The 14,761-nt window shown below is 46.9% G+C and overlaps 1 protein-coding gene across 1 annotated transcript in view; it reads left to right on the plus strand.

Annotated features, from left to right (window-relative positions):
• cubn (cubilin (intrinsic factor-cobalamin receptor)) overlaps window positions 1-14,761 on the plus strand; it is a 279,179-nt gene that overhangs the window by 99,015 nt on the left and 165,403 nt on the right. The window contains 1 exon segment of the mRNA XM_039754274.1: window positions 2,553-2,712. Coding sequence (XP_039610208.1) covers window positions 2,553-2,712 — 160 coding nt within the window.

Consider the following 14,761-nt stretch of genomic DNA (forward strand, 5'->3'; position numbering starts at 1 on the left):
GACTTACATTTAATTCCTGTTTGGCATAAACAGCAACCCCACCTCCTTTTCTGTTCTGTCTATCCTTCCTAAAAATGTGTATCCCTCTATGTTACACTCATCCCCATCTTTGTTATTTAGCCAGGTTTCCGTTATTGCTATAATATCATAATTGTGCTCTGCTACATACAACTCCAACTCACTTACCTTATTTTTGATACTTCTAGCATTAAGGCAAGCTATTTTTAATGTGTTAATCCTTCTATCTTTACGTGTTTGCTTAAAATTTACATTACTATGCATTTTTATTTCTACACCATTGTTTGTTCTTCCATGTATAGATCTAAATCTGGCCTGTCCTAAACTCCCTGCCCCCATTCCCCAATCCTCGACTAGACTACACATACGCCTCCCCAATACATTGGTGCCCCTCCGGTTCAGATGTAACCCGTCAGGCGAACAGGTCCCATCTGTTCCAAAAGGAGTCCCAATGCCCCATAAACCTATACCCTTCTACCCTGCACCAAGATTTGAGCCACGCGTTAAGCCTTCTAATCTCCTCAATCTTACCTGGACTGGCGCGTGGCACAGGCAGAACTTCGGAGAAGACTACCTTGTCAGTTCTGCTCCTCAGCTTGGTACCTAACTCTTTGAATTTGGATCGCAGAACTGACAGACTACCCTTATGTATGTCATTTGTTCCAACGTGGACAATGACAACTGGATCCACCCCGCTCTGGCCAAGAGCCTATCCACCCTTCCAGGAGGTCTCCCACCTGTGCTCCCGGAAGGCAACACACCGTCTGAGACTCTCTCTCTCTGGAGCACACCTGCGCTTCAATCCCCTAATGATTGAGTCCCCAACTATCACTACCTCTCTCTTTTTGGGAACTGGTTTTGAGGTGGCCCGTTGGGGCTCCTCAACCCTGCCTACCACCTCAGAATTATCAGAGTCACCGTCCAGCTCCGCCAGGACATGATAACGTTAGACACTTCTAATTCTGGGGTTGATGCCGGACAGTGTGCACCCTTTACCTTCGCCTTGTGACCGTGACCCACCTATTCCTACCTGTCTGGTCTGGAATCTCCTCAGCGCCACCTTAGGGGTGCACACTATTCTCTAAAGGACACCTGGGCCAAGTCCGCCAATTCTCTATTACAACGCAGGTCAGTTCAGCGACCCTGAGCTCGAGGTGCTGGATCAGCTGGCATCTCTTGCAGATGTAGCCCTCATAGACAACTGGCTCTTCCAAACCATCATCTAAAAGTCCAACATCCAACAGGACTTGCATTGCACTGGCCTCATTATTAAAATTTGATTTGGGATTACTAAGCTGCCTTAACTATATATTTTTTTTTTCTTAAAATGTAATTTCTTCTTCTTTCAGCAGCTCCTTAACTTAAATGGTAACACTAAGATCTGCTACAGATATTTTACACCTTTTCCCCTTAAGCTCCTGTACTGTTCTCCCTCTCAGCTGCCTGCTATTTGCCTTTCTATGAGGTTAACTTTACTTTTCTCTGTCTCTTCTAACTTTGCGCTCTTCTTACTTATAAGCTCTTCACTCGCACTGTTTGTATTAATGAACCAATACGCTGTCGCCCACTTAACTGTTCTGCCTCTGGACCGCTAAGGACTGTTTAATCTAAAATAAACAAATAAATAAAACTTTACTACCTTATTTGCTCCTACTGCTCCTTGTGCCTGATCGGTGTCTTAACGCAGGCCGCTTACCTGCGCACTACTGAGTTTCCACCTTTTACTGCTTTGAAGTCAGCCGCGGCCTTTTTTTCTTTTCCTTTAAACTAAGGAATCGCTGGTACGACGACGCGGTTATTTATTTACAAATTTATATAGTGCCTTTCCCATAATAATAATAATAACCATAATAATGATAATAAATTTTATTTATATAGTGCCTTTCCCATAATTATAATAATAATACATTTTATTTATATAGCGCCTTTCCCATAATAAAAATAATAATAATATAACCATAATAATGATAATATATTTTATTTAAATAGAACCATTCCACAATTATAATAATAATAATAAATTTTATTTATATAGTGCCTTTCCCATAATAATAATAATACTAACAATAATAATAATAATACATTTTATTTATATAAGAGAGCACTGCAATGATAGCAACCTGAATAACGTACCGAGTGATGGAGCTGCTACCTGAGCCCTTCAAAGATGGGAAGAACTTGCTGGAACACAGCTGATGTTTTCCCAGCTGGTAATGGGGGTCCGTCTACCACTGGTGGTATTCAAAATGGAGACGGGAGGTGAGCAAGGAGCCTTGAAATGACGGCCTTTAGGGGATTGTGATTGAGGGTAAGCGCCGGGCAGGAGGGGTTCAGGCAGGCGAGGACATCAAGGAGAGGAGTAAGGCGAGTGCCGAGGGTCCACATGGGGGTCTGATGTCACATATTTTTAAGTTTATTCTGTTATCTGTCATTCTAATATAATATGATATGTTCCCTGAATGGCTGCTGCACAAACACAGACGTTGGTTCAAAGATCTCAGGCCTGACTGTGCTTCTCCTGATTTTCCTTTCAGCTCTACGATGGTCCAGACTCTCAGTCCACCCTCATTGGCACCTTTTGTGGCAGCTCCCCTCCGCCATCCATCACAACTACTGGCCGCCATCTGCACGTTGTCTTCGCCTCAGACGCCTCCGTTTCCCATCCCGGCTTTCAGATGCTGTGGTTCCAGAATGGTAAGAGGGTCTCCACTTTGGACCCTGTGATTATTTTGCTTCATGTTTTAGAATCTTTGGGTGTTGAATGCCCGCTCGTGTTGGTTTTGTTGAGTTTAAAGCCGTCTTTAAAGGAGTGGGGGCATCTGGCTAATGGTGGTGGCGCTAAAGGAGAATGTGGTGCAGTGGTGAAGGCTCTGGACTTCAAACTCCTGAGGCTGTCAGTTCAGATCCCACCGCTGACACCACTGTGTGACCCTGAGCAAGTCATGTGACCTGTCATAAGGAAATGAGATCACCTGTATCACAAATGTTGTAAGTCACCATAGCCTAATAAGTCAACATAAAGAATGGCTGACAATGCGATTTTCATTTTGGTCACATGTAGAGGTGCGTCCTCGGCCATGAGGTTGTCACCCACTCGTGGGTCACATGCTGCTGCTGGGGGGGGTTGTGAGTTGCTGCTGTGTGTATATTAGTGGTGGGTCACGGGTGAGTAATGAAGTGGGTGGCAATGTGTCTGACTATCACACTTGAACTCTGATGATCACACTTGATTAGCCAGGGTGGTCGTGAAGACGCTTATATGGGAAACAGTGGGTCACGACACCAAAAGGGTTCAGAAACAGTGCGGCGGGGGGTCTCCCTGATGGAGCCGATTGTCAATCTTAGTCCTTTCCTCCTGACCGTTGGTTGGTTTTTCCTCCTCTGGTACCTCATCGGTTATTTTGATTGTTCTGCTGGTGACGTCAGCTCAGTGTCACTTTCAAATGGTTTTCACTAAGATCACCGCCACATTTTGGGTACATAGTGCGGGTGTGGTTCTGTTGTTTTTATGCCTTTGGTGTTCACTGGCACTCACGTCGGATGTTGGCATTGGAAATACATTTAAGAGGGCATCGGATAAACATGGCAGGCCACAAGGGCAGGGAAAGACGAATCAAAAGTAACGTAAGTAAGAAGCAGGTGAAGTCAATGGCAGGAAAGCCAGCCGATCCTTTCTGAGTACAAAAAACGTGCATCAGAAATCCATGCCAGACACACAGGAGCGCCAGTATGAGTGCCAAAAAAAGGTTCCTATGAACTGTACCAGCTTTGTCATGAAATTAGTGGCCTGTCCCTGTAGAACAGTACAACTGCAGATACGTCAGCTACTTAAAATGAATTCAACAAGAGGAACTGCCGTCGGCCATACCTGCTGTAACCAGTAGGGACCGCCACTGAGACCCAATAATACCCAACAAAGGCACAGGTTCAAATAATGGATTTTTTAATCCAACACACACACACAAACAGTGAAACAAAACCCAAAAACCACACAAACCATAAAGCTTTTTGTCTCCTTCTGCCTCCAGATGAGTGCTGCCTGCTGTCTCCCGACTCTGACTGACAGTTCAGATGATTCGGCGCCTTTTACTTTTGACCCGGCAGTACTTCTGGGGCTAGGACATGGTCTGTAAGGAAGCACTTCTGGGTCAGACAGACAAAAGTAGAGACCATATCTCCCTGCAGCACCCCCTGGTGGCACCCATAGGGCTGTTTTCTGGGACTGCCATTTCCCATGATGCTCTGTGGGTATCTAAAGGGGACCCAAATCCCAGTGACACTGCCCTCTATCGTATTTGGAGATATAGTACCCAGATGCTGGTCTTCCCATCATGCTGGTCTCCCTACCGGGTAAGGATTCTTGTGCCCATCTGGTCAGATAGGCTGGCCTTCCATCTTCTTTTCCTAAGGCATCCCATCTGGGCAAGGAATCGCCCTCTGGGATGCCCATTCATTTTTTGCAACATTTGCACCATCTTGTCATTCGCAACACTCTCAATATGGAGATTGTCATGCTGAGCCCGCCCATTTCACGCCATTTGTCGCATGCACTAATAAAATGCACTGCGTTTTTCATTCCAACAGATGGTGGAAAAGAATAAAGGAGATTTTAAATTAAAAAAATAAAAAATAAAAGGAGTCCCAAAGCATATGATTCCCATTAAGTTTTTAAAGCACTTTCAAAAATGGTCACTAGAGGAGGATATCACCGTCAAACCCCGGCTAGTAATGAGGGCAAACACGGGGTCTTCATACAAATCAACTATTTATTTTCACACAGATATACTGCAACAAAAGCAAACTCTGTAGAGAACAAAAGGCAAAACTGGAATTGTCTTAAAACAAAACAGAAACTCAGAAGAAACGAAGACCTAATTCAGTCAGGTCCCCAGGGGGCGCTGCAGCTCCCCAAACACGAACAAAGGGTTTTATTGGGCAAACTCTTACACAATGAAGGCGTTTCCCACACCACAACTCTAATTCTCACTCAGGCAACCGTTTGTCTTCCTCCTCCCAGCTCTGACTCCCTGAGTTGAGGCAGGCGGCCCCTTTAATGTAAAAACCCAGTAAGCACTTTTGATACCCCATGACTGGCTGAAGCTGGAGCCCAACAAAGTGAAGCTTGCTAGTCACCTCAGCGCCCCCTGGTGGCACCCATGGAACCCAACAGGACTGAACCAATGCACTACAGGTCTCAATGTGCCCTGACCAAATTGTCTTCCCCTGTCCTTCCATCCCACTGGGGTCCTGGCCTGGTAAGGATCCGGATACATCTCTGCCTCTGCAATGCCAGTCCCAAAGTGGCATCTCCCCCAATCCAGAACAAGTTCAAACAAATGGAGCGATAAGGTTTAGAAAAACTCCCTGGCACCTTCAAAGTGAACCACCAGGGACTGTGGGAGACCCTCCAGACGGCAGTTCCCAGCAGTGATTGACAGGTGGCCCCGCCTCTTGGGGAACCCGCCCCTATGAAACACACATCTTATAGCAAAGGCAACAGAACGGGCAACACAGACAGAAGTTAGACTGAAGGAAGACATTCAAAAATGAACAAAGGAGACACAAAGCAGGAATTTGAACCCGAGCCGGGAGAGGAGCCCTGATAGAGAAAAGTACCTGGCATCTCACCGGAGCCCACTAGTGGTGTGAATGCAGGGGTCTCCAGCTCTGGTCCCAGGAGGCCGGCGTGCAGACTTTATAGCTCTTAATGGAATTTTGCATTTATTCGCACAGTTCATTCCTGCTCTCACGTTGCTGTGTGAATATGTCAGTGCGGAGAAGCAGAAGGTCTCATGGATTTCAATGAGGTCAGTCGTCTGTTATTTCATTTCCTCTTTATTTGTTTCTTATGCCAGTTTGTCTGTCACCCATCTGTATGCCATTGGGTGTAGAATTGCAAACTGTAATTCGAATGCGCCATCTGTTGAAATGCAAAATGAAATGCAATACACAGACACATTCCAAAGGATGGTACATCTCAGGTGTTAATAGTGAAATCGGCCCCTATTTTTATTTCAGCAACTCTTCGGACTTTCTGCACACTTTGTTTTGTTGTACATTTATTTTGAAATTGATAGATTTGCCATAACGTGTCCAGAACGTGAGTGGAGTCCACCTGTGGCCAACACAATTGTTTGGTCATCACTGAAGAAAGGTGGCCATGTAGAGAAGACCCCACAATTCGCAACATCAAGCCATGAAGTCCACTGAGCTCTCTGATGACCTCCACGGGCGAGGCGGAGATCAGAATGAGGGCAACAAACCCTCTGTGAAGCTTTGAGTCTTCCCAGGAGCACCGTGGCCTCTAAAATGGAGGAAGGTGGGAGCCCCCAAAGTCCATCTTTGAGTTGGCCATCTGGCCTAATGGAGTAACTGGGCAAGAAGAGCCCTTGATCAGGATGGTGACCGTGAACCCGATGGTCACTCACTCTAATGGAACTCTGGCAGTACCTGTCACGTGAGTGACTGTCTGTGCCGCACTCCATCAGTTGGTGTTTATGGGTGACTGAAACAGGGGACGATTGAAGGGATTATCCAGAGCTGATAACCATTAGGGGGAAAAGGAGGAAGAACGGAGGCCTCTGGTTGTGTGGTGGTGGCGTTGGGTGAAACTCAAGCGAGGGACACTCATTACTGGGTGGTATCGATGCCTGCTGGGCATCTCAGTTGATTCTTTCTTGAGAGAAATGTGTGCCACAGTCCATCTTGTGGACACCAAAAGCCTGAGGAGAAAGATGAGACTCTGGTCTGATGAGACCTCCAAGCTCTGTGTCTGGAGAAGACCAGGTGCAGCTCGCCCCACCATCTCTACGGTGAGTCGTGCTGGTGTTGGCATCATGCTTATGGGGTCAAGGAGACCACTCAGAACTGATGGAAGGATGAATGCCCTCAAATACCGAGAGGTCCTTGAAGAACATGTATGTCTCCCCAGAGTGGGACCCGAAGCCTACAGGTCTGACACATTGTTAGTGGCTTTGAGACAGTGGCGGGCGGAGACCTGAAGATGCCAGTCTAACGGACACTGGAGAGGACCTGCCAGGAAGAATGGGATCAGCTGCCCGAATCCAGGTGTGTCAAGCGTGTAGAGACTTACACCCGAACAACGTGCTGAGTGAGGGGTCTGAATACCTCTAGGAAGGGGGGATTCTAGTCTGTGAGTTTTAATAATGACAAATGACAAATTTATCCAAGTGAAATGAAGCCTACAACATGATCAAGTGTGCAGGAAGTGAAGGGATCTCGGAACTTTCTAGGTCCACCGCACATGAGGCATTTGAGGTGAGAGTTTTGTCCAAGATGGTGGATCTGTGAGTCAGCAGAGTTAAACCGATGCACTACTATGTGGCCCACAGTAAAATGACCAAAGTGCCACCCAAGTCGGGCAAGCAGGACATGTCATTCCAATGCCAAAGTTGACTGATTTGACTTGGGGACGTGCAGTGGTCAGCACTTCCTTCTTTCTATATGAAGTGACTGCTGTGTTTGACGCTTGTCACAGGTTCGCCATTATATAGCGCCTTTTGGAGTGCCTGCTGCATTAACCCTTTCATGCGTGTGACTCTTTTCACCTTGAGATGAGGCACCAAACTCATTGATTCCATTCTTGACCCACTGGCAGTGTGTCCCCCACCTTACACTGTGACTACTGGTCAGAATTCAGGCTTGAGCCCACCCCTCCAAAATGATTTTATAACATTCCCAAGTGAATGACTCACTGACTGGACTTTCGGTAATTCCTAGCTGCCCCTGGCGGTGGACTGTAGCCCACTCTGCGGCCTTCCTCCTTTCTTCACAGTCTGTGCTCGGAGTACAGAAATCCCAGATGAGATGCCAAGCCTGACATTCCGGAGTTGAGGATCCAGACGGACGCTCCTCCCCCACCTTAAAGAAAAGAATGGCAGTCGGGGCAGAAGCAGCGGGGCACGGCGGTCTCTCTGGTGGGCTCCATGATTTATGGCAACAAGCTCTTCTAATTTGTAAGAGAACACAGAGTGCAGAAAGCAGGGGAGGATTAAGAGGATTAGTCAGGGCTGATAACCACTAAGGGGGAAAGGAGGAAGAACGGCAGCCTCGGGTTATGTGGTGGTGGCACCTGGTGAGGCTCAAGTATGGGACGCTCACTGCTGGGTAGTATGGATGCCCAATGGATATCTCATTTGGTTCTATTAACACGTGATGGCACGGGACACTTCAGGGAATGCCAGGGTCGCGCTCACTTTGTCTTTCTTACAATTTCATCTCCTCTGTTGTCACCTGGTCACTGGCCACCAGATAACTAAAGGACAGACGTTGCTGGTTTCAATTTACGCTAGTTTCCATTTTGTTTAACAAATCTCCATCTTTATCTGTCCAACTTCTGTATTTAGTGCAGTTTGGTTCACAGCACTCTCTGTTTGCCCTCAGTGAAAGGCGCTATACAAAAGTAAGTTGCATGATAGATAGATAGATAGACAGATATGAAAGGCACTATATAATGGATAGATAGATGGATATGAAAGGCACTATATAATGGATAGATAGATGGATATGAAAGGCACTATATAATAGATAGATTGATGGATATGAAAGGCACTATATAACAGATAGATGCATGTGAAAGGCACTATATGATTGATTAATTGCTCCGAGATGCACTTATGAAGACTTGTCCTGCAGTTCTTCACCTCTCCCTATTAAAGGCGCTATATACTAGTAATTGCAGGTCTTCTAATGGCAGCAGCCCCTTGTTACTTTCAGGCAGAGGCCCTCACTGTGAAAGGCGCTATATACCCTAAAGTCGCCCAGATGACTCTCAGTGTACAGACAGACACATTTCCTAAATTTAACTTTTGGATTTCTACACCCAGCGTGGTTTTCAGTTGTCCGGGGTGGCGCCGTGTTGGAGCTCCATGTGCGTCTCCTCGAGTTGTAAAAGCTGCGACTTCCCCCATGGAAACTTCCCCATGTTGCCTTTTTTTATTTTCCACATAGAGCCTCTGAAACTCATCCGGGCTTTGTGGCTCCATTTGTGTTTTTTTTTTCCTTTTTCTTTTTTTTTCCCACAGATGCGTAAATCTTGACGGCTGACTAATTTATGGCTCCCATCTGTACGGCTGCCACCACAAGCACCGTGGAAATACTCTTCACGCTCGGCTTCGTCATTCATCCCTCACTCCCAAGCAAACACGAGGTCAATGGCTTCTTTATTTTTACGCCCCTGTGTTTGCTGTTCTGTTGCCTAGCAACGGCTCCCGGGTCAAACGCATCTTGCAGGTCCTTTGAGGAAGGGGCAGGGTGTGGACCCCGAGGAGTCAAGCAGGGTGGGGCGCAGCCGGCCCGTCTTTGGCTTTCCTCTTTTTGTCTGTGATTCAGGCTTTCCAGCAGAACGTGGTGGAGACCCTGCTGGCTGGGCCTTCTTCTCTTTGTAGTTTCAAGCTTGGGTTGAATCGCCGTGTTGGCCTTCCTGTTACCGTGTGAGAAAGTGGGGGCCGTGAGTTTAGGGTGGGCAGGCGGAGGCCATTGCCCTTCACACAGTACTGGGCTGCTCAGCAATGTGGGTGTATGGCTGGGGTGTGTCAGGACAGGACCACCGGTAAACATGAAGTGACCAGCGAGCAGCAGACCCCCCAGTCAGTGAGGCCATCTTTATTTTATATAGTGCCTTTCATGTTAACTAAAAATGAATGAATGTGTCCCAAAAATGTAATGTTCTTAGTGCCTTTCAAGTTTGTTTGAATGAAATTATGTACAAGTAGCCCCCCCCCAAAAGGAGTTTTCAATCAGCCTCTACTGATTATAGCGCCTTTCAGATATGCTGAAAACAAAATGAAATGTGAGGAACATGCAGGCCCTAGACACACAAACAGTCACTTTCATTTATATAGTGCCTTTAAAATTTGTTAAAAATGAAATTACATATGAGTGACGTCCCCATAGAAACACTTACTCATTCATTCATTCTTTATTTATTTATATAGCGCCTTTCAAGTTTGTTGAAAATTCAAGTATATGTGAGTGACAGTCGCCAAAGAAATACTCAATACGTTTATTGTGTATCAGATCTTCTAAACTTACTACATATCCAGCCTTTAACCTTTATAGTGCCTTTCAGGTCTGATGCATTTGAAATCGCATGGGAGTCACCGTCTCTATGACAACAGACAAACAATCATTCTTTATTTCGTGCAGTGCCGTTCAAGTTTGTGAAAAATAAGTCATGTTTGAATATGCCAGTGGGCGGTCCTAAAAGTGCTAAATTTTACGGTATTGGCCTGGCCTGGGGGCGGTCCTACAATGGCAGACTTTAAAGTATACGCCCATGGGCGGTCCTAGAGATAAAGATTCACATACGCCACTGGACGGTCCTGCAACTGCACATTTTTATGGTGTTGGGCAGTGGGTGGTCCTGAAATTGTAGACTTTAACAGAACTTCAGACTTGGATGATTTTGGTCAGTGGGCGGGCCTACGGCTGCAAATTTATACAGTACAGACCTGGGGGCGGTCCTACAACTGCAGACTTTTACCATATTGGCCAGTGGGTGGTCCTGGAGTTGAAGATTTACATAGGCCTGGGGCAGTCATACAACATCAGACTTATATAGTACAGCCCTGTAGGCGGACCTACAACTTCAGACTTTTTTTTTCGGTATTGGCTTGTGGGGGGGTTCAAGAGCTGAAGATTTACAAAGGCCTAGTGGGGGTCCTCCAACTGCAGAATTTTACAGTGTTGGATAGAGGGTGGTCCTAAAACTGCATACTTGGATGTTTCTTTGCCAGCGGACAGTCCTACAACTGCAAATTCTATACAGTTTAGCCCTGTGGGTGGTCCTACAATTGCATACTTTTATGGCATTGGCCAGTGAGTGGTTCTAGTGATGAAGATTTACATAAGCCTGGGGGCGGTCCTTCAACTGCACACTTTTTCAGTATTGGGTAGTGGGTGGTCCTAAAATTGCAAGCTTTTACGGAACTGCATACTTGGATGTCTTTGGACAGTGGGTGGTCCTACAGCTGTAAATGTATACAGTGTACCCCTGTGGGTGGTCCTACAACTGCAGACTTCTATGCTATTGGCCAGTGGGTGGTCGTAGAGTTGAAGATTTACATAGTGCTGGGGATGGTCCTACAAATGCAGATTTTCACAGTATTGGGTAGTGGGTGGTCCTAAAACTTCAAGCTTGGATGTTTTTGGCCAGTGGGCGGTCCTAGAGTTGTAAATTTATACAGTATAGCCCTGTGGGTGGTCCTACAACTGCAGACTTCTATTCTATTGACCAGTGGGTGGTCCTAGAGTTGAAGATTTAAGTAGACCTGGGGGTGGTCCTACAACTGAAAACATTTATGGTATTGGGTAGTAGGTGGTCCTAAAACTGCAAGCTGGGATGTTTTTGGCCAGTGGGTGGTCCTACAGTTGTAAATTTATACAGTATAGCCCTGTGGGTGGTCCTTTGACTGCGGACTTCTGTGGTATTGACCAGTGGGTGGTCCTTGAGTTGAAGATTTACACAGGCCAGGGGGTGGTCCTACAACTCCAGACTTTTACAGTATTGGCCAATGGGTGGTCCTGGAGTTGAAGATGTACATAGGCCTGGGGGCGGTGGTACAACTGAAAACTTTTACGGTATTGGGTAGTAGGTGGTCCTAAAACTGCAAGCTGGGATGTTTTTGGTCAGTGGGTGGTCCTACAGTTGTAAATTTATACAGTATAGCCCTGTGGGTGGTCCTTCGACTGCGGACTTCTGTGGTATTGACCAGTGGGTGGTCCTTGAGTTGAAGATTTACACAGGCCAGGGGGTGGTCCTACAACTCTAGACTTGTACAGTATTGGCCAATGGGTGGTCCTGGAGTTGAAGATGTACATAGGCCTGGGGGCGGTGGTACAACTGAAAACTTTTACGGTATTGGGTAGTAGGTGGTCCTAAAACTGCAAGCTGGGATGTTTTTGGTCAGTGGGTGGTCCTACAGTTGTAAATTTATACAGTATAGCCCTGTGGGTGGTCCTTCGACTGCGGACTTCTGTGGTATTGACCAGTGGGTGGTCCTTGAGTTGAAGATTTACACAGGCCAGGGGGTGGTCCTACAACTCTAGACTTGTACAGTATTGGCCAATGGGTGGTCCTGGAGTTGAAGATGTACATAGGCCTGGGGGCGGTGGTACAATATCAGACTTATATAGTACAGCCCTATGGGTGGTCCTAGAGTTGAAGGCAGGCCTGGGTGAGATCCTAAATTCCAAAACCAAAGTAGCAAATGAGAGTGAAACTCAAATCCATGTGATTCAAAATCCCAATGAAAAGGAAACAAATGTAAGAGATGAATGTATTTAACTCTGGAGACATTTATAAAGTAGTGTGGCCACTTCACATGTCAGAATATAGAAAGATCCGTAGATCAGCTGTAAAGCACCTTGCGATGTTGGTCAGTATGAAAGGCATCATACAAAAGTGAAAAGTTCAGCCCACCATCGTGTGGGAGCAATAAGGAAACAGATGTGCTCAATCACTTTGAATTAAAGGGTCCGCTGCATGAATAGCCTAACAGTGAATGGGAAGAAAGGCGCTATATCAGATAAAGATCAGGTACTTCAACAATGCTTGCTAAGTGGACATTGATGGCTTATAAGGCAGATTGGCTGAAGTGCTGAACTATAAAACAGAACATGGCTCCCCGATTTGAGAAACGTGTCCCCAACAGCAGGTCACTTTATCTTTAAATCTTCCAAATCTAAAACCGTTGTTTATTAAGCCTCGGGGGAACCTTTGACGTGTTTCCTGAACTCTTCACCTGGAAGACGTTATGCGTCAGCCCACCGGCGGTCCCACCAGAGCTATTGGACTCTATGTGTCCTGAGATTTGGTGCTGCTGCTGATTTCTCATGGAGGACTTCTATATAAAGGGTGGGATTGTATTCTCCCTGAGCTGCTGGGGTCACCAGACGTGTCATTTTCTTTCACTTTTTTTTTTAGCAGCGCTGCTCTAATTAGAACTCCAGTGGCAGTCTTGAGTGCTGCTTTGGGGACGATGACGCTGGGTGTGGCCCTGGAAATTACAATAAGTTACCCAGCAATCACCGGTGACTCATAACCACACGCTCGGCTCCTGCCACAGTAGCTGTTGGTGGGGCTCGGCTGGTGGGAGTTCACTTTGGCTCGAGTTTCGGCTTTGGAGGTTATTATGTTTTTATTTTTTTTTAGCCATAGGAACTCACAAGCCACATGCGCTCGGCTTTGTTTCCTCCAAATTTGTACAATCTGAGCTCGGCCGGGCCAAACACGGGGGCAGCAGCATGCAATGGTGACCCCCCCATCTCAAGGAGCCTTCTCAGCACAGGGTGACAGAGGTGTGGAGTATTATAGAGTTCTACACCCTAACCACTAGGGGGCGCACGGCCCGATTTACAATGTGAGAATGCTGCTCTGTAAACAGCCAATCAGATTATTGGACAGAGCGAAACATCATATTACGGGAGGAATACGTGGAAAATTGACACAACGTTCACACACATCAATGTAGAAATGCAGATCAACACCTTTAGGAGTATTTGAAAAGTCATTAAAAAATCAAAGAAAACTGAAATGTCGCACTAACACGAGAATTCAGACCCTTTACTCAGGACATTGCTGAAGCCCCTTGGGCGGCCATTTTAGCCAGACGTCGTCTTGTGTTTGATGTGATGAGCCTTAGACACCCGCATTTGGGGATCGTCTGCCATTCTTCTCTTGTGCCCTGTCCGGGCATCAGGGCGGCTGATGGGACGGTCCTTACAGGTGACACTGCAGTTGTGACCCCCTGGGCTGTTTAAAGCTGATCCTCCTGTCAGGACGTTGCATTTCTCTGAGTCTGTGGTTCTTGAGGCTGATCCTCCTTTAGGGGCTGCAGGGATCTGTGGTGAACTTCTCCAGGCTGGTGGTCAGGCTGTCCTCCTGGCATTTCAAACAATCTTTGCTTCCATTTGGGAGACTGGCATCATCACAACTGACTGGAAAATGGGACTCGTTGTCCCTATCTGGAAAGGGAAGGGTGATTGCCTGGATTGGGACAACTACAGGGGGATAACACTGCTCTCGGTGCCAGGTAAGGTCCTCACTAGGGTCGTCCTCAATAATATCCGTGATCACTTCCTCACCTGCCAGCGACCAGTTCAGTTTGGTTTTACGCCTAAGAAGTCCACCATCGACCACATCCTGGCAGTGAGGGTTCTCATGGAGCGCAAACACGAATATTGGCAGAGTTTCTTTGTAGCCTTTGCCGATTTTCATAAAGCGTTTGACTCAGTTGATCGAGCCGTGGCCCTGTTGGACATCCTGAGGGTTCACGGGATCCCCTCGAGGTTGCTGGATATCATGGCCGGCCTGTACACTGGCACTGGGAGTGCTGTGATTCTGGGGTCCGTCGGGTGTGTGTGTTCTGCTCCTACTCTGGTCAGTGCTGGGATTGACTGGGTGTTGGGCAGGGTCGTGGGGTCCAGCGGCTGGGGGGCATCTGTTGGTGAAGAAAGATTCACAGATCTTGACTTTACTGACGATGCTCAATTGAGGCTCCAATGGGGGCTCTCGAGAGACTGAGTGAGGGGTCTGAGTGTCTGGGCTTGCGATTGTCCTGATTAAACCAAACATCCAGGGCCTTTAATGACCTCCTGGGCACGGCCATCAGCAGTGTGTCTGTCTGTGGAGAGAGTGTCGACCTCGTCATCGAGAGGTTTACTTAGTGGTGACATTCATATCTCTGATCTCTGGTGACTCTTCCTGTGAAGTCAGTAGACA

Source organism: Polypterus senegalus, chromosome 5, assembly GCF_016835505.1.
Source record: "Polypterus senegalus isolate Bchr_013 chromosome 5, ASM1683550v1, whole genome shotgun sequence".
Lineage (NCBI taxonomy): Eukaryota > Metazoa > Chordata > Cladistia > Polypteriformes > Polypteridae > Polypterus > Polypterus senegalus.